The sequence below is a fragment of the Thamnophis elegans genome, chromosome 6 (genome assembly GCF_009769535.1).
Source record: "Thamnophis elegans isolate rThaEle1 chromosome 6, rThaEle1.pri, whole genome shotgun sequence".
Lineage (NCBI taxonomy): Eukaryota > Metazoa > Chordata > Lepidosauria > Squamata > Colubridae > Thamnophis > Thamnophis elegans.
The window spans coordinates 31,085,999-31,110,440 of record NC_045546.1 but is presented as its reverse complement, the minus strand read 5'-3'; the positions used below and the strand labels follow the sequence as shown (position 1 = coordinate 31,110,440).

General features: G+C 35.6%; 1 protein-coding gene across 2 annotated transcripts in view; it reads right to left on the bottom strand.

Moving 5' to 3' along the window:
• The window catches only part of NME7 (NME/NM23 family member 7), a 69,382-nt gene that overhangs the window by 8,273 nt on the left and 36,667 nt on the right, over positions 1 to 24,442 (bottom strand). For both annotated transcript variants that reach the window (XM_032219190.1, XM_032219189.1), the window contains exons 8-11: positions 20,002 to 20,066; positions 17,914 to 17,982; positions 15,865 to 15,966; positions 5,175 to 5,282 (exon numbers count right to left, since the gene is read on the bottom strand). In XM_032219190.1, the coding sequence (XP_032075081.1) occupies positions 5,175 to 5,282; positions 15,865 to 15,966; positions 17,914 to 17,982; positions 20,002 to 20,066 (344 nt within the window). The remainder of the gene's footprint in view (positions 1 to 5,174; positions 5,283 to 15,864; positions 15,967 to 17,913; positions 17,983 to 20,001; positions 20,067 to 24,442) is intronic.

Here is a 24,442-nt window from a genome sequence, read left to right as displayed (position 1 = left end):
AAATAATAATACTAAACCATGGAATATTCTTGTATAAGAAAGTAGCATTTTATCATCTAAACTGATTTATTATATAGGGACATTTTACAGTTACATATAATAATGATATTTAATATAGTTTCATAACTCAAATATTACTACTTCTTTTGAATATTTCCAATTTTAAATCATCAGTCATTTCTAGAATCTACATTGGGTTCAAAGTGCAATTAATGTCTTTCAACTGAAAATGTTATCCAAAAAATATCAATATGCATATTAATTATAGTCTTTGATTCAGTAAGCTAAAGATCATCTAGAAATACATGTGACATTAGTGTAATGAGACTAAAAAAGAAATAGAGTAGCAATTCAACTTTTATGAATGAAAATGGTTTAATAATGAGAATGTCATTAGCATTTTAATTCCTGCTCCTATTTTCCAGCTCAAATAAGTCACGTGAGAGTTATTTATTAACTTCGCTCTGTTAAATTAAATCATTTTCACAAGGAAAAAGCCAAGAGTTCAGGGTCAGACTATAATGAAGGCTTTACTGATGATCAATATGCATGTGTAGGAGGTGTGTGTGTGTAGAATATAGAATACATGCACATACATAAACATAATTTTGAGCTATTCTTTCTTTCTTATAATTTCTTTTTGTCAAGGGATTCACTATCCTTGCATATTTTAACTCAGTTGCAAGACTGATACAGGATAATGTTCAAAGCAATCCTCCTGAAGCTAGAACTACTTTGCTCAACTATAACATCCAGTCCAAATTTTCAGACCAGTCCTCCACTTAACAGAATTGGAAGGGACTTGGTCTTCTACTCCAACCCTCTGCTCAAGCAAGAAACTCTATACTTCACTACTTATTCCCTATTTCACCAGACCTGTCTATGTATCTTAATTTATTTTTAACCTGACTAATCAGAGTGCTTCACTTCTACTAATTTCCACTGAGAAAAGCTGAATGTTAATAAGGGACATGATAAACCACTACTATATATCATATGTGGTGTGAAAAATCTGTAACTTCCAATTTGCTGTCTTGCCATTTGAATTATTAGCAATTATGGTAGCTCATAAAGAAATTCAATCCATTTGGAGAAGTTAATCCTAAATGACTCATGCCAAACTTATTCATTTAATCACCACTTAAATCAATAATTATACAAAACAGCTATGGCTATTCTATCCTGGGACAAAAACCTCATTTCCATCAGCCTCGTCTTTATTATTGAGAATAGTACAAGTTTGCCTAATCAGCAATTAGACAAACTTGACTTTCTAATGCATAATCACAAACTGGAAGATGATAGCGAGTGCCACAACATATTTTAACTATATAGAACCAATTCTGAAGTGCCTGTATTTAGCACAAGCCACATTTTTCTGACAGTTGCCCGAAGTAAAGGGGAAATATTGCATATTTATTTCAGCAAAGAATCTCAAATAATGAATTTCAATCATCAAGAAATCTGAAAAGTATTCAGTTATATATACATTTATTGCCAGTATTGGATGAGGTGCAATAAAGTAAAATGTAAAACACCTTTTTTGGTGCTAGCTGAATAAGGCAACACTATATCAAGCTTACAATATTAAAGCAGAATGCAAATTAAAGAATTAAAAAGTTTGAAAAATCCAGCTCTACTAAGCTAATCACATTAGAAGTTATGATAGCATAGCAAGTCATGACATTTTCCTTAGGGATTAATTATCCAGCAAAACCAACTGACAAATATGTAACAAAAATTGGGGACATCTGGCCTATTTAGGTAGACAATAATTCTATGGTATTAATCTTACAATATCAACAAAAGTAAATTTATGTTAAGTTCTAGTTAATGTAGCAATGTTGTTATATACATACATGTGTACCTTTTGAATTAAGCAACATTATGCGAAGTGCAACAAAAATAACCCAGTAAAAGTGAAAGATTTATATAATCTGAAGACAAACCATTGATACTAACCTCATTTCACCAATACTGTATTGGTGAAATACAGAGCACACCAGACAATTCTTCCTGCTTCTTGCAGATACTGACACAATATACATACATTATTGCCAGGTTTTGCTCAGCAGTGATCAAAAGTCATGCCTCAATCCATCCTTAATGAGTATTTGATTTATTAGTTGAGTTTTGTATTAATAGATTTAGTTAACTATATATTAATTCTTATACTTTTATACTGTATATTTCATGTTTATTTTTATAAGGTTTTAAAAATATTTAGAATAGACTAGAATAACAGAGTTGGAAGGGACCTTGGAGGTCTTCTAGTCCAACTTCCTGCTTAGATAGGATATCTTACACCACTTCAGACAAATGGTTATCCAACATCTTCTTAAAAACTTCCAGTGATGGAGCATTCACAACTTCTGGAGGCAAGTTGTTCCACTGATTAATTGTTCTGTCAGGAAATTTCTTCTTAGCTCTAAGTTGCTTCTCTCCTTGATTAGTTACTTACAAGACAAATAAACTAAACTAAACTAAACTAGTTTCCACCCATTGCTTCTTGTCCTACCCTCAGGTGCTTTGAATAACTTGACTCCCCCTTCTTTGTGGCAGCCCCTGAGATATTGGAACACTGCTATCACGTCTCCACTAGTCCTTCTTTACATTAAACTAGACATACCCAGTTACTCCAACCGTTCGTTATATGTTTTAGCCTCTAGTCCCCTAATCATCTTTGTTGCTCTTCTCTGCACATTGTGGCAACCAAAACTGGATGCAGTATTCCAAATGTGGCCTTATCAAGCATTATAAAGTGGTATTAACACTTCATGTGATCTTGATTCTTTCCCTGTGTTTATGCAGACTAGAACGGTGTTGGCTTTTTTGGCAGCTGCTGTACACTGCTGGCTCATATTAAAAAGGTTGTTCATTAAGACTCCAAGATCCCTCTCAGACTTACTACTATTGAGCAAGGTACAACATACGCTGTACCTGTGCATTTTGTTTTTCTTGCCTAAATGTAGAACCTTACTTTTTTCACCATTGAATTTCATTTTATTAGATAGCGCCCAATGTTCAAGTCTGTCAAGATCCTTCTGTATCTTAAGCCTATCTTCTCGAGTGTTGGCTATTCCTGCCAGCTTGGTGTCATCTGCAAACTTGATGAGTTCCCATCTATCTCCTCATCCAAGTCATTGATGAAGATATTGAAGAGTACTGGGTCTAAAACAGAGCCTTGGGATATTCCACTGCATACTTCCCTCCATATAGATGAAGTTTCATTGATGACTGTGTGGTTGGTCAGCCAGTTACAAATCCATCTGGTGGTGATGCTGTCTAACCCACATTTTTCTACTTTAACTAGTAGTAGGTTATGGTCTAGTCTACTTTATCAAATGTTTTATCAAAATTTATATATATATATATATATATATATATATATATATATATATATATATATATATATATATATATATATATATATATAACCCATATATATATATATATATATATATATATATATATATATATATATATATATATATATATATATGTATGTATGTATGCATGCATGTATGTATATGTGGGTTTTATATATATGTATGTATGTATGTATGTATGTATGTATGTATGTATGTATATGTGGGTTTTATATATATATTTGTGTTTTTTTATTTGTGCTGATAAACAAAGGCAACAGTAAAAATATTGGGTTTCTGTCGTGATGGACTCTTGTGACGAGCCGAAGGACAGATGATGGAAGCAGTTAGCTTCCTCCCATAATTGGGGCTTACCAGGGGTTGTAAAAAATCTAATATATATATATATATATACACCATACATGTGTGATGGTATTTTTAACTTTTCATATTTTATATTATTTTTTAGGTTTTAAAAGTTACCTTTCTATCCTGGTCTACAACCATAATAATGATTTTAAATAATAATAATAATAATAATAATAATAATAATAATAATAATAATAAAGTCTTCTTTGCAGACTTTGCAAAGAAGCTGATGAAACTGTTGATCACATACTCAGCTGCTGTAAAAAAATCACACAGACTGATTATAAATTGCGGCACAATTCAGTAGCACAAATGATCCATTGGAATTTGTGCAAAAATTATAATATTAAAACAGCAACAAACTGGTGGGAACATCAGCCTGAAAAAGTCACCGAAAATCAGATGGTAAAGATCTTGTGGGATTTTCGCATACAAACAGACAAAATACTGGTGCATAATACACCAGACATCACATTGGTTGAGAAAAATAAGGTCACAATCATAGACATCGCAATACCAGGTGATAGCAGGGTCGCTGAGAAGGAACATGAAAAAATCGCAAAATACCAGGACTTAAAAATTGAAATTCAACAACTATGGCACAAACCAGCAGTGGTAATTCCAGTGGTAATTGGCACACTGGGTGCTATTCCAAAAGCACTGGAATTACATTTAAAACAGTTAAAAATTGACAAAATCACCATCAGTCAAATGCCGCACTGCTTGGATCTGCACGCATATTACGAAAATACGTTACGACGTCCTAGGCCCCTGGGTGGGGCCCGACTAGTAACCAATGCCAAATCCGGCGAAACAACTGGCCGCTGTGATACAATTGTATAATAATAATAATTAAAGATTTTTAATCGAAGTTAGATCAGAAAAAAGAAAAAGAAATATAGCATTGCAATGCCATAGTTATCATCAGATTGATCCATAGGTATCCAAAATCCATCATAAGGCTTTCTTATAATGCTTTTCAAAAATGTAGAGAAGGTATAGTTTCAGTTGTTATTTTTGAAATATTTTGGTATTTTGGCAAGTGCTACAAAAATTCAGATTTACTTCATGAATAGTCACACTGTTTTATGCAAGTTTTCTATTTGAGAAACCAATTTCCAAGACAATATACTATTGCTTATACCCTAACAACTAGAAGGTACATGGAATATACCAATGTATACTGGAGTATTAGGAGCATGCATCATACTGATACATTCAGCATAATCAATTATATAAAATGCTAATTCAAAACAAAATTCCCTATTCCAGCTAGTTGTAATATGTACATGGAGGGAGAGATTTTAAAAAAACCATTTGTCATGTTAAATATAATTTATAATAATTTTCCAATAATTTTCTATGTGCATTTTATTTATTTTTTAAAAAAAGCCTTGTAATTTAGTATCATTTTAAAAATGTACTTCTTAGCCTTACCTCCAAAAGTCCATCCTCTGGTAAATCTGTACAATGGACAGCATTCTGGAACTTGTTTTTACCAAAGCGAGCACGGAGGGTGCCAGGACGGAGATAACGGGCTATTTCCTGCATAAAATAGAAATTGTAAAATGTGAAGGAAAAGTCTGGACGATAAAGAATACAATTGATAATTACAGTTTGGCCAAACTTATCTAAAATCTTCAGTATCGCATGACTAGAATTGCTGACATATGCAGGCAGTCCTCAACTTACGACCACAATTGAGCCCAACATTTATGACGCTGTGAGAAATTTGTTAAGTGAGTTTTGTCGCATTTTACGATTTTTCTTGCCACATTTGTTAAGTGAATCACTGCAGTTGTTAAATTTGTTCCATGGCTGTTAAGTGAACCTGGTTTTCTCATTGACTTTGCTTGGCACAAAGTTGCAAAAGGGGATCATGTGACCCCGGAACACTGAGACCATTAAAAATGTGAGCCAGCTATCAAGCCTCTGAATGTAAATCACATGACCATGGAGGTCCTACAACGGTCATAAGTGTGGGAAATGGGCATGTCACTTTTTTCAGTGCCGTTGTAACTTTGAACAGTCACTAAGCAAACTGTTGTAAGTTGAGGACTACCTGTAGTGACGCTCTTCAGAAAAGTCTACAAAGGACCTCGGTGCTCTCCATTTTGCCAGTCATAACTGCATTTCTTAAGAAGGATGAAGAAGGAAGTTACTTTTTAGAGGCACCCTAGGCAATGCCTCTCCCATGGTAACTAGAAGGAATCATCCAGGGAGTTGCCTACAATATTTTTAAGCATTTGGAGATCATGGATTTTTTTGAAAAATAGGTTTATAGGTTTATAGGTTTATTGGGATTTATATGCCGCCCTTTTCCCTGAGGGGACTCAGGGCGGCTTACAACCACAGGGGGGGGGGTGCAAGGTCAAAAACAAAACAATATGTGAACAAAGAAAAGATAGTAAAACACAACTTTCATTCGACAATCAAACACTCGGGCGGGTGAATTGGAAGCCTATCCCCAGGCCTGCTGGGAGAGCCAGATCTTGAGGGCTGCGCGGAAGGTCTGGATAGTGGTGAGGGTACGGATCTCCATGGGGAGCTCGTTCCACAGGGTCGGAGCAGCAACAGAAAAGGCTCTCCTCCGTGTGGTCGCCAGTCGGCATTGACTGGCAGATGGGATTCGGAGGAGGCCCAGTCTGTGCGATCTAATTGGTCGATTTAGGGAAGTAATCGGCAGAAGGCGGTCTCTCAAGTACTCAGATCCACTACCATGGAGTGCTTTAAAGGTGGTCATCAGTACCCTGAAGCGCACCCGGAGACCAACAGGTAGCCAGTGCAGCTTGCGGAGGACAGGTGTAACGTGGGCGAACCGCGGTGCGCCCACTATCACTCGCGCGGCTGCATTCTGGACTAGCTGCAGTCGCCGGATGCACTTCAAGGGCAACCCCATGTAGAGCCCATTGCAGTATTCCAGTCTAGAGATCACAAGGGCTCGAGTGACTGTTGTGAGAGCCCCCCGGTCTAGGTAGGGCCGCAACTGGCGGACCAGGCGAACCTGGGCAAATGCCCCCCTGGTCACAGCTGACAGCTGGTGATCAAAAGTCAGCTGTGGGTCCAGGAGGACTCCTAAGTTGCGGACCCTATCTGAGGGGTATAAAATTTGACCCCCCAGCCTAAGCGTTGGTATATTAGCCAAATTATTGGGGGGGAAGCACAACAGCCACTCGGTCTTGTCCGGGTTGAGTACCAGTTTGTTAGCACTCATCCAGTTCTTAACGGCCTCCAGACCCCGGTTCATCACGTCCACCGCTTCATTGAGTTGGCACGGGGCGGACAGATACAATTGCGTATCGTCCGCATATTGGTGGTATTTTATCCCGTGCCTCCGAATGATCTCGCCCAGCGGTTTCATGTATATGTTAAATAGTAGGGGGGATAAGACCGAACCCTGTGGCACCCCACACGTTAGGGGCCTCAGGGACGATCTCTGCCCCCCGACCAACACCGACTGCGACCTGTCCGAGAGGTAGGAGGAGAACCACCGCAAAACAGTGCCTCCCACTCCCACCTCCCGCAGTTGTCGCAGAAGGATACCATGGTCGATGGTATCGAAAGCCGCTGAGAGGTCAAGGAGAACCAGGATGGACGCATAGCCTCCATCTCTGGCCCTCCAGAGATCATCGGTCAATGCGACCAAAGCGGTTTCTGTGCTGTAACCAGGTCTGAAGCCGGACTGGAAGGGGTCAAGATAGCTAGCTTCCTCCAAGGCCCGTTGGAGCTGAAAGGCCACCACCTTCTCAACAACCTTCCCGATAAAGGGAAGGTTGGAGACAGGACGAAAGTTGTTTAAAATGGCTGGATCTAACGATGGTTTCTTCAGGAGGGGTCTCACCACCGCCGTTTTAAGTACGGCGGGGAAGTGCCCCTCCCGAAGGGAGGCGGTGACAACCGCCTGGATCCAGCCATGTGTCACCTCCCTGCTGTTGGCAACCAATATAAAATATATATATTTTATATATAATCTATCTATTAAAAATTCAATTTAAGTATCCAACCACTTCCTGGGGAAAAAAATGACATATGTCTGTAGTTCTGCAAGGAAATAAATTGATCATAATTCTGCTCAGCTTGCCGTGCAGTAGAAAGGAGAAGACCAGTGAGTAAATTTAAATTATTCATCTGCCAAACAATCACCCACATTTCTCCTTAGATTGTTTAGGCATGGAAAAAAAATCTGTTTAATTAATGGTTCAAAGGACAATGATAAAAATGCCAGAGAGTGAACCTTACAATGTGGTTGCAGCCATAGCAATTGCCTTAAAAAAAACCCCACACACAGGAATGTTTCCTTAGTGCAGAATACATAGCAGATGCGTGCAAATGCTTTTTTAAAAAAATCCTGGGAATGTAATGTCATTGGAATCACACCCATTCTTAAAATAAAGTACATCAGTAAGAGAAGAATATCTGGCCATTAAGATGGTGAAAACAACAGATTCAAAACACTATAAACTGTAGTAATAATTTGTAAAGGATTCTGACTGGTATTTATAATATTTTGGGGATTCAGTTATTGGGAAGTGTTCTGGGATTCTGTAGCCTTTTAGTTCTATAAAATGTTCACAAAGCCAAATGTAACCAACTTCTTCCCACATGCAGATGTACGTCAAGGAATGTGGGTGTTATTGAGCCTTTTAATTACATATCTGAGAAATATATTGAATTTATAGCTACTCTCATTGTGTAATTACCTTGGTTAGTGATTATTCAAAAATATGATAGTAATAAACAGTAATAAAAATCATTTTCTGACCAATGCGCACATTTATGAACAAACGCTATACAGGTAGGCCTTGATTTACAACCTCAATTGAGCCCAAAATTTTTGTTGCTAAGTGAGACATTTGTTAACTGAGCTTTGTCCCATTTTATGACCTTTCTTGCCACAGTTGCTAAGTGAGTAACTGCATGTGTTACATTAGGAACATAGTTGTTAAATGAATCTGGCTCCCTTATTGACTTTGCTTGTTAAAAGATTGCAAAATATGAGTCAGTTACCAAGCATCTGACCATGGAGATGTTATAATGATCGTAAGTGTGAAAAACAGTCATAAGTTGCTTTTTTCAGTGATGTTGTAACTTTGAATGGTCATTAAACAAACTGTTGTAAATTGAGGACTACTTGTATGAGATAACTTTATCTGAATGAGATGATAGCAAACAAATCTTCACAGCATCTCTATGTTGTATCTTCATTCAGTGACCATTCTGCTTAACAACCACGGAACACGATAGGAGGTGTACATTTGAAAAATCAGGTTGGTCAGATATTATTCTTTACAGATCTTTTCCCCTCCTACTTGCATGAATCATGCTGCATAATGTGTAGGTAATAAGCATGTAATTTTTTTCTGCGGGGAAGATAATCTTTTGATGACATTTGAGATAACTTCTGAAACCTAGAAATGTTTCAGATTGGGAAAAAAACATGTTTGAAGAAGAAAGAAAAATAAATGTTTATACATATGTCTTCTCTTTACAAATGGAATGAGAGCAGTTTTGTATCTTAATAAAATCTTCTTTTTCAAGGTATGACCATATTTTTCAGAGTATAAGACGCACATTCCCCTCCCAAAAAAGTGGATGGAAAAGTCTGTGCATTTTATACAGTGAATACTGCGGCCGAGGGGAGGAGGGTTGTTGTGGAGCTGCTCAGTTGTTCTAGAAAGGGCCGTGGTGGCGGTGGCAAATGGACCATGGTGCCAGTGGCAAATGGGCCGCAGTGGTGATGTCAAATGGGCGGTGGTGAACAGCTGCCGCCAAACAGGCTGCACCAGCGAATGGGTGGGGGCAAACAGGTGGCGGCAAACGGTCCAAATGAATATAGGATGGATGCTGGGAGGCAGAGGCAGGTTTTTTTTCTTGTTTTTCTCCCCAAAAGCTAGGTGAGTCTTATACTCCGGAGCATCTTACAGTCCAAAAACCACAGTAATTACTACTATCATAAATATCATAGCTTTATGTGGAACACAACATTTAGTCTACAGAGAAATCAAATCAGTATTTGCCTGATGCCATGTGAAAGAGATAACAAATCCACAAATATATAAAAATACTTCTCCTAAAACTATCTTTCTCAAAGTCTTTTAATTAAGCTTATAACGAAAGCTTCTGATAGCTGTATTGCCTTATTTTTAACTTGAATGATGACACTACAATTTTGATAACAAATTTGGCATATAGATTACAGAAAATGTTGCTTTTGTACATATAATGGTGCTTAAAAGTTTGTGAACCTTTTCGGATCCTCAGTATTCCTGCATGACTATGATCTAAAACATGGTTTGTTTTCCCCACAAGTACTAAAACTAAATAGAGAGAACCCAATTAAACTTTTAATAGGTCAAAAGTAATATATTGCTCATTGATTTATTGGGGGAAGTGATAGAAAGTTACTGTATATATTTGTGTGCAGAAAAAGTATGTGAATATTTGCCTTTAACAACAGATTTACCCCTTCGGGGAGCAATAAATGCAAATAAACCTTTCTTGTAAAAATTGATCAGTTCTGCACTTTGGCTCAGAGGAATTTTAGACTTACAGAGCACTTTCAGCTTAGGGATCTCGGTGGGTTTTGTCACATGAACTACCTGCTTCAGGTCCTTCCACAACATTTCTATAGGATTAAGACCAGGACTAACTTGGCCATTCCAAAATATTAACTTTCTTCTGCTTTAATCCATTTTTGGTCATACAACTTATATGTCTTGCTGCAGGACCCATTCGTGCTTGAGCTTCAGTTCATAGTTCATTCTGTCATTTTCCTGGAGAATTGGCTGATAACATTTCAGAATTCATAGTTCTATCAATGATGGGAAGCTGTCCTGGTCCAGAGGGAGCAAGGGAGACTCCAAATCATACTGTTACTGTTCACCACCATGTTTCAATAATAGGTTAAAGGTGCTGGAATGCAGTGTTTGCCTCCCACCAAATATAAAACTTTTCATTCAAGCCAAAAAGTTCTATTTTGGTGTCATCCATCCACCAAATATTATTCCAATAGTTTTCAGGTTTATAATCCTCCAGTGACTTTGCTTCTCAGAAGTCAGCTTGATAGGTTACAAATCTTAATCACATGATCTCAGAAATGCTGCAACTATCCTAAATGCATACCAATTGCCAATTACACAACGAGGTTTGTAAGTGCAAGGACCAGTTGTAAGTCACTTTTCAATGTGACTTCTTGTGACTTTGAACGGTCGCTAAACAAGTGGTTCTAAGTCAAAGACTATGTGTGTATATATTTCACCATAAACGGCAAATGGTTTAAGCTTAAAAACTGTTGGAAATTGAAATGAGGCAGCTTGTCTACTGCCACAATAAGAGCTTGCCATTGTGACCATAGCAAAACAAGGGGGGAAATGTACCTGACACTTTGTTAATTAAATAAATGCATAGAATTTTCCATATGTTAGATCAGCTAGGCAAAAGAATGTTAAATTGATCATTTATGCTGCTCTTATTTCTACAGCATCTAAATTGATACACATTTGTAACAAGGCTGATTGTACTTCTAATCTTCTAAAACTAGTCTTTGACAACTCCATCTCTCAATAACAAAAAGCTTACATATGTAGTATAAAAAAATCCTTTGTTTTTAATTTACTACCTTAATACAAATAGGAAACACAATTTTGTAAGAAGCAATATTTCTAGGAATTTGTAGAAGAACTTTTTTGCTTGTTTGCTTTCAGAGGAATATGTAGATGGCAACTAAAGATGAGAACAAACAAATTTGATTAATAAACAAATCTCACCAAAATATGTCTTCAGGAAAAATAGAAGCCTGTGAGGATGTGAAGATGTGAATCTTATTAATTGGCTCTATATACTTTATAACTTGAGGAAAAAAACAATCTTAAAAATACAATATTGCAGCCTTCTCCTATCTGGTTCTTACTTTATATTTTGGACCATAGAGAATTCAGAGAACTAAACTTTCAGATATGTTTACCAAGAAATGAAAAGAATTGTAGCTTAATATGCAAGGGAGATGTCAGATTGCTTGAAAAACCTATGACATTGTGCAGAGATATGAAATTAGTTTTCAACATTTTAATAAAAGATTCTATAGTCTGTGTGGCCTCAAATAGAGTTCAACAATTAAATTGTCTATTGTTGACAAAACTGTATTCCTAATAGATGCCAAAAATCTAGTATTTGTGTTTATATGTTACACTGATTGTGATGTCTGACTCTATAGACAATCTAATCACATCTTTTTTAACAGACAGAATGACATACTAATTGCAGCCTCATATTGATCTGATTTTTCTATGCTGACCTACAATAGCCTTGTCACTGAATCAAAATACTTTCTTTTTTGCTATACATTTATCTGTCTTTCTATCATTAAATTCTGATTCCTGTAACCTTTAACTGGGAAAACAGTGCACCATAGTAAGGCCTTTTAGACCTTGAATGAACTATCTTACAGACTGCCTCAAAAATCCAAGATCTCAGACTCCTGTGGAACTGAAATTTGGCAAATGTTATAAAACATTTGATCATAAAGCAATTGATGACATAATTCAAAATGTCATAAAACATTTTCTGAGCTTCATATAGCACATGTTTGACTGTTCTATACATGGGCTATTTTCAAGGCAGACACATCTCTGAATGTATCCCAATTTTTCCAGTGAAGGCAGTACATTAGCCGCTCTGTCACTGTTGAAGAAATCTGGTAAGGAAATACCTCTGAAATAATAACTGCAGGGAACAGTTTTTCTAGTATATTACTAAAATTCTCCTGTTTCCCTGTTAGTAATATTCAATTGGACAAAATGCTGCTTCAGAGGGAAACAGGTTTGAACTAATGTACCTTAAATGAGCTAACTTACAGATCCAAAATCAGAGACCCCTGGGATTGAAATTTGGTAAAATTATGTCCATTTCAATACTGCCACACTGCAACAGTCACATAATAATCATTTCCAACATGCCAGCTTCCCATAAGAAAAGTAAATGGGGAGCTTCTGGTGAGGGAAATGGCAAATTGAGTGGCTTCCCTCAAATGGGAAGTGACTCCATAACTGATGTGGGGCTCAGCTAGAACCTTGTAGCCTAAAGAATTGTCTAGATTTAAGAAGAATCCTGTAAAACAACACACTCATCCACTGAACAGCCACTCAAGAAGATTGCAAAGTAGAAGTTTTTGAAATCAGCTATTGAATCAAGCATCTCACACTATTTAATACACTACAGATGTACAGCATATTATGTTTTAAGATTAAAAGTATTAAGATTAATGTATTTTATATTTATATCTGTATCAAAAAAAGTTGGAAGCTACTCTTTTTTTATACATTTATTTTCTTTCTGTACCCCTAATTTTTCTTTTTCTGATTTTTTTGTCCTTATTTTTTTCTTTTCTTTTCTTTTCTTGTGACATTTCATAAAGTCTTATAAAAAGAAAATTCAATGGGAAAGCCAGCAGAAGTCAGAAATCACTTCTGCTTTTTTGTTCATCTATAATCATTCTGTTTCTTAGTTTAATAAAGTATCTCTGAAATCACAACCCAATTAGTTACGGGTTGTCTAGAGTTATCTAAAAAGCTATTTGTGGTTGTAATAACAAAAAGCTCTACCTTCTTATGTACAAATCTTTGCAACGAAGTTACTAAAGTTCTGAAACTTATAGAAATAGGATAGTTAATAGAAAACATTTGTTCATATTGTCATTAATATAGTTGTATTTTAATAGTTATGATTCCTAAAAGAATGATTTTAACTGGTATATACTTTTGAAGGTGTACAATATGCAAGTTTTAATATTCAAAAGAAATATTAGTTTTCTAATACTTTAGGACTTAAAACTGAGGTTGAAATTAAGATATAGTTGCTAGCTAAAGGTCACGTAGGAAACTATTTTTTGCCATAGTTCAGTTAACTATTTTATGACAGATATCAGTAATTGATTTAAGGCAGTAATCCTATAACGTGCAGTAACAAGCAGCACCAATAATGTCAAAAGGATGAGGCATATATCAGAATGTCATTGCATGATTATGTAATGACTCTATGACATCTGATGGCAAAATGGGCATTATGAAATATGCATCATGTATATTTGATGGTGGCTCACATGTATTATCATTTGCTTCCCCACTCCTCTCTCACACTTATAGTATAAACTTATACATGTCTGTTCAGATGGAGGTGTTACTGATTTTAAAGGTTTTAAGCCTACATAAATAGGTTAAGGATTGCAATCTAATATAGAAATAGAAGAGCTCACTTTTGAAGGGGGGGGGAAGAGACATCAGATATTGTAATGGTTGCTTCTTAGGCAATATAACTGTTATCTTGACATTTCCTAGCCTTTTAATATGTAACATGTAATCACAGATATTTTGTGATTCAGCACCTAAATATTTAATTTAAAATTTTGGAATGCAAGATAAGCTTATTTCAAAAATTGCAAAAGTCGACCAAGATATACTTATTGTATCGGAATGAGATCTAAATGCAAGAAATAAATAAAGCAAAATTATGAATATCATATATGGATTACATACCAGGCATCAGTTTCACATTAACACAATCAGTTGTTGATACAAGCATAAACTACACAATCCTGCATAGCTTAAATCAGTGATAAAAATCTAAAAGTAAAGCAGTAGCAGAAATATAAGGATAGCTGATAAACCTCTGGAAAACCAAAGGATTATCAAAAAAATTTCATCTCAAGCTGTTATCTTCTATATTATATATATTAACAATAACAAATAAATATATCACGCTCAATTTCAGAAATCAGCTTTCTCCAAACTGGCACCAACCACATGTATAACAAATTCGGTATTTGATATATATTCTATTCTATATATAACCCAATAACAAATTCTATCATCACTGTACATATATTTAATGGTGCTAGGCTGGAGTAGAGTCTCTTAAGTGTATTGAACGTAATAGCAAGCCAAACATAAAATATGCTTTCAGCTTAAGATTTGTTTCCTATGCCTACAACTATCTCCTGGAAGCTATTAAAAGCTACAATTCAGAAATTATCAATTAGAAACTCCCCACTGAAACCACTAAATAAAGGAATTCAGCTGTATACAAAGCAGTCACTGGATTTTTTTCATAGTTATTCACAAAAGCTGGCTTTTGTACATAAATCATTAGTTCTTGTATCATATGCATGTCTAATTATTTGTTAAGTTTGCTAAGGAAAAGCCTAAAAACATTGTCATAGTCTTGTTATAAGAATTCAACATGCTACATCAAAAGTATGCCAATTCTTAGGAGAACTACAAAGTTTTTTTTTAAAAAAAAGGATAAAGTCATAATTGCAAGGCTCTAATTTTGGCTAGAAAAATAACACTAGGATATTTAATGCTAACAACTTGTTTGAAACTAGAATGTGCAAAATGTTTTGTGATGCAGGTGGCTATTTTGTTTTGGATCTGACTCACAATTTCTGTTCTGAATAGAAGTAATTCGGGTAAGAACATTGAGAATCTTGGTTGTAGTGGTGATGGTGGCACCCAAGGGAAGGAATAAGGGAAAAGGCTTGTGAGAACAGGAATATCTGCTGTCTTTTCATTTGTGGTGAAAGCTCAATACAGACAGAAGGAAGATGGACAAAACAATCAGTCATATGCTGGGAATGGCTGATAAGAAGAGTGAAAAGTTGAAACACACTAATCATATTCTATTTGCCTCCTAAAACTCCTGTGCAACCCCTCCAAATGTTGTTTCGTCCAACATTCTGGATTTCAACCAAGACATTCTGGATTGTATTTATTTTGAAGAATAATGATATTCCTCAATTTATGGAAAGCATTTTGTCTGGATTCAAAACATAACATTTAATTTTTTATAGCCCTAATATGTACACATGCAATTTGGCAAATTTGTTCTTAGCTCTTTAAGAGTGAGAAGGAAAGGAAAAAATAAGTACCTTTATTATGCCAGTACATATTTTTCATAAAGGAAGAGAAATTTTGACCCAACAAAAGAGATGAGTTCTGTACAACACTACAATCTAGCCAAAAGTGGATCTCCTCTTTAAGCTGCTTTAAAGGTGAAAGTAAAGGGATATATATTCACAGATCTCACTCATCAGTCTTATTTTCTTATGACATTAATTGCTAAATAAGTTACTTACAGGATCAGAAGGGCCACAGTAGTCTCTGAACACTTTTTCAGGATCTATCTGTCGAATCTCTAGAGCTATACAAGGTCCTGAGCAGAGTTCTACAACCATTTCCTATAACCAGAAAAAAAACATAATAGATATTTACATTACTTTGAAGACACATTACTGAAACTTTTATGGCTCTATTACTAAGTTGATTATTTTACAGAAATCCAAGTAATCAAAAAGCAGGGATGCAGAAACAAGCAAAAAAATCCCCTAGAACTACACTTGGGTTGTTATTCTAGATGATTTTGGGATAAATAAATACTAAGTACAAGCAAAGTCTCGCCCCAATATCTGAGAAATTTATTTTTATAAACATGTCTGGCGTGATAGTTATCTCTTCTAGCTTGTTTTGCATTTTGAAAAGCCCAGCACACTACAAGCTGCACATTTTTTCATATTGCACAGAAAGCAATAATAGCTCACTCTGGTATTTTACCAAGACAACCACAGAGATAGGGAATATAAAATGACTGATGATATAATGAGATAATGGACCCATCAGAAGGAATGGCACTCAACACCCTGCTGAACAAGAATTGAGAATCTTTTAGAGTACCTAAGTGTGTTTAAGATGTTGCCAAGTTAAAGCCTACAGGATCTTTAGTTGCATTGCAGAAAAGTGAATCCATAGCTTTCGGAAAGCTCAACATAACGAAATGAAAATGAATGACTAAAAATCAGCATCTTGGGATCAGTAAATTGAGATGGACTGGAATTGAATACTTTAAGTCAGAAGTTTACACTGTTTACTATCAGGACATGAAAAACAAGGAATGGTCTTTTCATAATTAAGAAGACAATAGCAAGAACACTACTTGGTTACAAAGCAACCAATGATCAGATGTCATCAATTAGACATAACTGACAAATGTATCAAAGTTTATGCTCCAACTATGGATACAGGGAAGGAGATGGATGAGTGTTATGATCAAGTTCAATCTGAAATTAAAAGAGCATGCAAAGCATGTTGCACTGTTTATGACAGGAGTCTAAAATGCCAATGTTGGAAATATTAAGGAGGAAAATATAGTTAGACGCTATGGCCTTGAAAATTGAAGTGAAATTAAACTAGTTCCTTTCCTATTTTCCTTTAGGAGGATTCTGGAAACTGAGTTTTTTCTTAGAGTGGTTACACTTTGAAATGACACTGTCTATTGAGTTTGTTGGCTCTTAATAGAAAAGTATTACTTCAGTTTGTTATATTTCATTATTGACTCACCATTTTTTATTAAATTTGCCATTGGTATTTAAACTGTGGATGTTTAAAATGCTGTATTTTGTCAATGTTTTAAATGGTATGTGTATTTTGTTAACAGCAAAGAACCACACTGAGGCATGGCAGAATAAACACAGAATGGGTACATAAATCCAATTATTGTAGAGTAAAATGTGTAAAGTGGCATTTCAGCAAATATTGTAAAGTGTGGCATTCCTGCAAATATTCCAAATGTAGCATACTAACAAAATTTTATTTTGAGAGTTCTTTCCCAATTGAAAAGACTGTAATGGCATACTATTAAACTAAAGAAAGATCTGGGAGGCAGAAGGTATGGCAAGCAGTCCCTCCTCAATGGGGAAAAGGGGGCCACAAAATGGATTAATTTGCTAGTTTGTGGATATAATCCATTTTTAAAGTAAGGCAGAAAAATGCAAGAAGGGTTTTTAAAGGTGGCAAGGAATTGGAATTTTTGAAAATTTGTCATAATTTTAAAAATTAAGAATTTTGATGTGTTTCTCAAACACAACATGTTACTAATAGGCCTGGAAAACCACTATCCAAAATGCACACAATTTATGTATGTCACACTGTTAATTCAAAACTAAAAATTATGTGTATAGTTTCTCTCTCCAATAAATTGTTAATGGTTTATTTTATAGCAAACTTTAAAATAATCCATAACTATGAGTAGTAATCCTGATCATTACTATACAAAAAAGGATGGGTCATTAAGGTAACAGCTAACTTGCATTAAAAAGGGAGGGGAAACAGATTTCATATTATTTACTTACAGAATATTCAGCAACAACACCTTTGTAGACTGCATAGAATTCCTCTGAATTTGCTCGGTCCATATAGAACTGCATATAAAATAGAAAGTCTAATTCTTGAGTTTCTATGGAGCAGAATTATGGAACTAGTATTGTCTTATAAATACTTAAAAACTACCTAACAATTATAGCTGCCCTTTCTCGGCACAAGAACAAACCTGATAGGAATTGTGTGGTTTCTCAATCACGCAAAGGTCGTTTCTTGTTTGGCAAATAAGCTGATAAACAATATCCATGTGCACACTACTCATGAAACAACATGATAAAAAGTCCAGCACAAACAAAATTTACTTCAAACTAATCATAAATTTAGGTATCTGGACTGACAATTTGCAAGAATCCCTCACATAGATTCCGTGGGAGCTCCTGGAGGAGATACCTTTTGCTGGTGACAGTCCTTTCCCGGCCTTATAGTTGTCAACCTACTCCAGAGTAGACACACCAGGTGCAAATCCAGAGCCTCTATGCATAAAGAAGCACCTTCCTCCACAAAAGACTTAATTTCACTCTATCCTCCAAAAAATCTTTTTGTCAAGTTTCAGGCTGCACAAGGCTCATGATTGTTGTTAACTTTCTATATAATTCAATTGTTTATACTAATTAAAATTCAAGTAAGTTCACAATACATCGAGAGACAGAAAGAATGGGGAAGGAAAAAGAGGGAAGGCTTTCTAAAAGGTTTTTTATAATAGTTTTGTTTCTTTTTACTTTATTAAAAATTATTTTAATGTCAAATCAATTTTAAATGCTTGTAAAATATTAATGCAGTTATTACTGACTAATGAGTTTTAATTGTAATATCTAAGAATGTATTTGTAGAGTCAGCCTGATGTATTGTTTAAAGAGTTGGGAGAACATGAGTTCCAACAATGCAACACTTGAAGGCACAGTCTAGAAACCATTTTTTAATTCCAAATCAGGCATGCAACTACCTTGAACGGATCCAGAAAATCAGTTTAAGAATGTCCAAAAGTGATCGGCAACCACCAAATCTATTTTCTCTGAGAAAGTGGGGTAAACTACTCACTAATTCCAATTTATAATCATTAATTAAGATTAGATTTCTTCAGAACCAATCTGATCATTGCCTCCTTAAAAAGCTAACCATAACTGATTGGGGTTGGCTATGGGTCCTTTTGCTTGTTCTCTTATGGAGGAGAAGTAGCCAGATGCTCATCAATATACCTTATTTGTATCAAGATTCTATTGATTTGTGTTCAACAAATTCAACAGGAATAATTAGCATCCTTAAAAGTTGCTTCCGTGGTCAGTGCTGGTGGGAAAGTATAATGATCTACCACAGGGGTGTCAAACTCATGTCATTGTCATGTGACGTATTGGGACATTTTCCCCCTTTGCTAAGCTGGGCATGGCCAGTATGAGACACATCCTGCCCGTGGGCAGGGAGATTGATAGCCCTGATCTACCAGATGGAAGGTAAATCAGCATTTGTAAACTGAAGTCCAAGCAAACTGTAGCAAGTGAACAAACAGTTCTGATTTTGAAATGCTTTAGCAGCAGCAACAACAAAAAATGCTTTATTCTACCTAAATTAACTCCTGCAATGAAAAAATATGGGTTTTTCATGTGAAAAAAACTGTGAGCTTAGTTTAATTCTGCTAGCTTCCTGATACAGAATATGTTTAAAGACAAGCTGATCCAGTTTTAAGTCATTTTCATATTTCTTTAGCTGACAATCTGGAAATTCTAAGAAAAAAAACCTAAATAAATCCAGCAAATTTGAAGTCTGTCTGTTTTTTGTTTCATTGAAATGAAAAAACTGATTTCCTTTGTTTAGCAAGATAACGTTTTGAAAATCTGATTCAAGACACCATTTACAATAAAGCTGAAGGAAGTGGCTACACTTCTGACTGCAGCTGTTTCAGCTGAGAAAGAATCACTGAAAGTCCAGGCAGACATGTTTGTTCCCAAGTGCAATGGATTAAGGTGTGGCTCAATGGTAGAAACAGGAGGTGGTAAATGTGGAATTTTCTCTCCACCCCCTACTTCCACAGGAGCTGAATAAAAAGAAAATAGAAAATTAGTTACCATCTGCAAGGCTGAGATTTCAAATCCTCCATCAAGAATTGCTTTTATAATCTTTCCAGCTATACCTGCATTAAACAAAAAATGGAGAAGAAGAATGGTCAGCTACATAAGAGTAGTTTTTAAAATATTAAATGCTTGAGATTTAGGTGTTCTTATCATATAATAATTCTTTTTATAAATTCCAGAATATATTTGGATTAATATGTATGCATCTGACATCTGCACAGAGATAAGTATGACACCTAGTTAAACCTTTGAGCTGAGGTGCTCAGCTGGAAAGGATTTCTTCTCTGCTTAAAGCAAAGAAAAATATATGTAATTTACAGAAAATAGGAAGACCATGATTTACACTTAATTCTAAGATATTTAGATCTTGTGGGGGCAAATCAGATTTTAAAAATCACAAGGTATCCTGTGGGTATCTCCTACTTAATAATACTAATTGGATAGTCTGAATTTGATAGGTCCTAGCTTGCTTGAGATAAAACTTGACTTTGGTTGCAGTTGTGGCATACTAGTCACTGTGTATTAAATCTGACATGTATTGTCTGTTACCTGGAAATGCCACATGTAAAATACTACACAGCCACTGTTTACTATCTTCTGTTCCAGAGCCAGGTGAGACTCCTTTTATCCTATAGTTTTGAAATGCTATTGGTTTCTCCTGGCTAAAATTTTTACTTTCTAAACATTGTCTCCACCAATCATATCCTGTTAGTTCCCCCACCTCAAAGGTCTGTTGGCCTATCACCCATTATATAAAGGCAAAGAGTTCATTTCTCTGAACAAAATGGTTGCACTAATCTGTGCTGTTCATAAACTGCTACTGCATACATGTTCTTGGGTTCAGTGTGTTGGAGATATCTGTTAAGCTGTGTGGGGCTTTTAGTACAATTTTAAATTTAGCACAATTTTTCTAAAATGATTACTGTTGTGTCAGCTGGTTGATCTATCAACCAGAAAATGGCAAAAAGTGTTAAGAGGTTTGAATCTTTTGACTGCCTGTAGTCATCCAGATTTGTGCCAAGATGGCAGCCACTGGGTATGTGTTTGAGAAAGAGTTTTGTTCTGCTTAGTAACTAGATGTAACCCATTAAGCCAATAAAAGGAAAGCGATGTTAGTCTGTAGTGGCAAATGATCAGAAGTCTGTTAGCATCTTTTCCGACTAACAAATGTTATTAAAAGATTTAACGTTTATATAAAGCTGCATCTCATTTCATCAGATTTATAGTGGTTAGCCTAAGGATTTACTTTGGGATGAGGTGGGATGGAAGAAAATAAAGTTTTGGTATGCAGGTTCAGGTTACACCTCAACAGTTTATCAATAAGCAATTGTAAGGTATGGAAAAAAAACCCTGCATTCTAGGACACCCTCAGGGACTGTACTGTAGCAAATCAGGAAGCCCTAATTTGAGTCACCAGAGCAATTAAATGTGAAACTATTAATCTCTTAATCAAAAACAAAACAAAAATATGTAACAAATCACATCAAACTCAATGTTAGTAACTACATTCAGATTTCTACAAAGGGATATGGAGGTGATTCTGTAAATTATACTTTAAGCCAGTTAACGTCTGTTGTAAATAAATTTGTAAAATTGGAAATAAAATAAAAAGTAACTAGATACATACTGTGTTTTCACGAAGACCGGGTATCATATTAATTTTTGTTTCAAAAGACGGATTAGGGCTTATTTTCAAATGATGTCTTATTTTCTGGGAAATATGATACTAAACATGTCCATCCGCTGACGATCTTCATTGGGGCTTATTTTTGAGGGGATGAGGTAGGGCTTATATTATAAGTATTCTGAAAAATCATGCTAGGGCTTATTTTCTGGTTGGGTCTTATTTTGGGAAAACATGTTAGATACAAGCCTGGCTGAAGGAAAACCAGCATTGATTTCATAAAGGTAAATCCTGCTTCACCAAGCTTAACAAAGTTCTTCGAGAGTGTCAATAAGCACGTGGATGAGGGCTTTTTATCAAAAGATGATTAGTGTACTTAGCAGTCAAGGCATAAGAGACTTGCTAATTGATTAAACAGAAACAAATGACTAGAAATCAAAGAGAAAGTTCCTTTTTAGAGGAAAATAAGAAGTAAAAGATCTATGTTGAGATTGGTAATTTTTAAATGAATCATAGATAATCTTGATGTAAGCAATGAGCTGGCCTAGTATGTGAGTGATATAAAACATATAACGCTAATTTGGATGGTAAAAACAAAAAACCATTGAAGATCTTTAGAAAGATCTTTCCGTTAGATCAGGGATGTCAAACTCAAGGCCCGGATCTGGCCTGCGGGGCCACCGTGAAAACAGCAAAGGACCAGCCCACAGTGCTTCTGTCAGCAAAAATGGGCTTCCAAGCTCCGTTTTTACTGGCAGACGGTTGCAGGAGGCCATGGCAGCCAAAAATGGAGCTTAGGAGCCTGTTTTCACTGGCAAAGTGCTCGGGCCACCACAGGTGCCCCCGACAGGAGTGACGTTGAGCTAGCCACACCCATGCCAGCCCCCCCAAAGTCAAACACAACCTTGATGCGGTCCTCAATGAAATTGAGTTCAACACCCCTGAGTTAGATGAATGGGCAATTTATTTTTCCCTCTTGCAAATCAGAGAGATTGATTAAACAAATTTTTCCCCCTGAGTGGATTTCTTTACCACACAGCACCTCCCTAATAAGCGCTAACAAAAACAAGTTAAGAAGCTGCAGTCCATGACTTTAAGCAAATTAATTATCTTGGGCGCAGCTTGTACTGCTGCTAGCAACCAACAAAATCCCTGCCTTGACATTAACAAGTTAATAGCTGACAGCTTTTGCCTCCAGAGCGACTCGTGGCTTGCTGTCATGGGCACTTTAGGCAAACAGCTGGAGGAAACAACATTCCTATCAATCTGAATTCCCAACTGTGTACTTGTGAACACTTTTGCATTCTTTTCTTTTTCACAATATATAAACACAAACACCAATTTCGTTCCACTTAATTATTTCAGTGCCGGGATAAACATTTTTAGAGATGGGGGAATGGGGCAAAGAGATATAAGACCTGCCCACAGAATCAGCACTGGGACATTTGGGACATTTAATTAGTAAACTCTCAAAAGATCATTGCTATCATGACATCTTCTTTGGGGTTCTTCTTTTTTTATATCCATCCTGCAAATTCTAAATTTAAGTGTTGCTGCATAACAGGTGCTCCCAGTAGACTAGTTCAATAATGTCAGCTCAGTGTATGGTAGTGTTAAAAGACAAATGCCACCCTAAGTAGAATTAGGAAAGTGGTTGAAAATAACACTGCCAATACTGTAATATCTCTTGGATGTTTGAGGTTCTTTAGCTCAGAAAAACAGAAATAGGAGGAATATGAACACAGGGTGTAAGATTTAAAGCAGATCAAAGGAAAAACTTTGTATTTCTCATCAATACTATATTATACAAGTAATCCTTGATTTATGACCACAGCTGAGCTCAAAATTTCTGATCCTGTGAGTTACTTAAGTGAATTTTGCCCCATTTTACAATCTTTGCCACAGTTGTTAAGTGAATCACTTCAGTTGTTAAGTTGATAACACAATTGTTAAGTTAATCTGGCTTCCTCATTGACTTTGCTTGTCAGAAGATCACAAAAAGTGATCTCATGGACCCAAAAATACTCCAATTATCATAAATTTAAGCCAGTTGCTAAGAATCTGAATTTTAATAATGTGAGCATGAGGATGCTGCAATGGTTATAAGTGTGAATAATGGAGTTAAGTCACTTTTTTTCAATGCCATTGGAAATTTGAATGGCTGCTAAATGAAAGGTTATAAAGTCAAGATCTACCTGTATTATATTATATACAAGTCCAGCATGGTCACATGATGTCTTACTTAATGACAGTGGCACTCAGCAACAAAGTTATGATCATTAAGAGAACTACCTGTACCATAGTTTTGAAATTGGCAGAAGGAAAGAATGACTTTAAATCATTTAGTCAAATTTTTTGAAAAAGAATAGTAGAAAATAGCAGTTTTCTGTAATCCAGATATCCTTCAGATATATTTTGTTCTTCAATTTCCCTAGAATATTCCAACCAGCAGATCATTAATAGTGATTCTAAAATCCATACCTTTGAAAAGTGCCCATGCTAGGAAATGTTATTAATATTAAAGCTACAGAGGGTTAAATATTTTCTTATAATGCTATGAGCTAATTTTATTTGCAAAAATCAAATTAATTCCAAAATTTAAAAAAAGTATTTTAAAATGATCAAACATAATTTACAAGGCCTGTTAACAGTTCTTTTTCATTTTAAAGCATCCACTATTCCTACATCCTGTCTGTAATTATATTTTGTACTAATGGATTATACCAATGTATTATGAGAAGGAACTATCATACCATATTCTAAACATTATCACTTTATTCTATGAGGACGTACTAGAAGCCACAAAACATG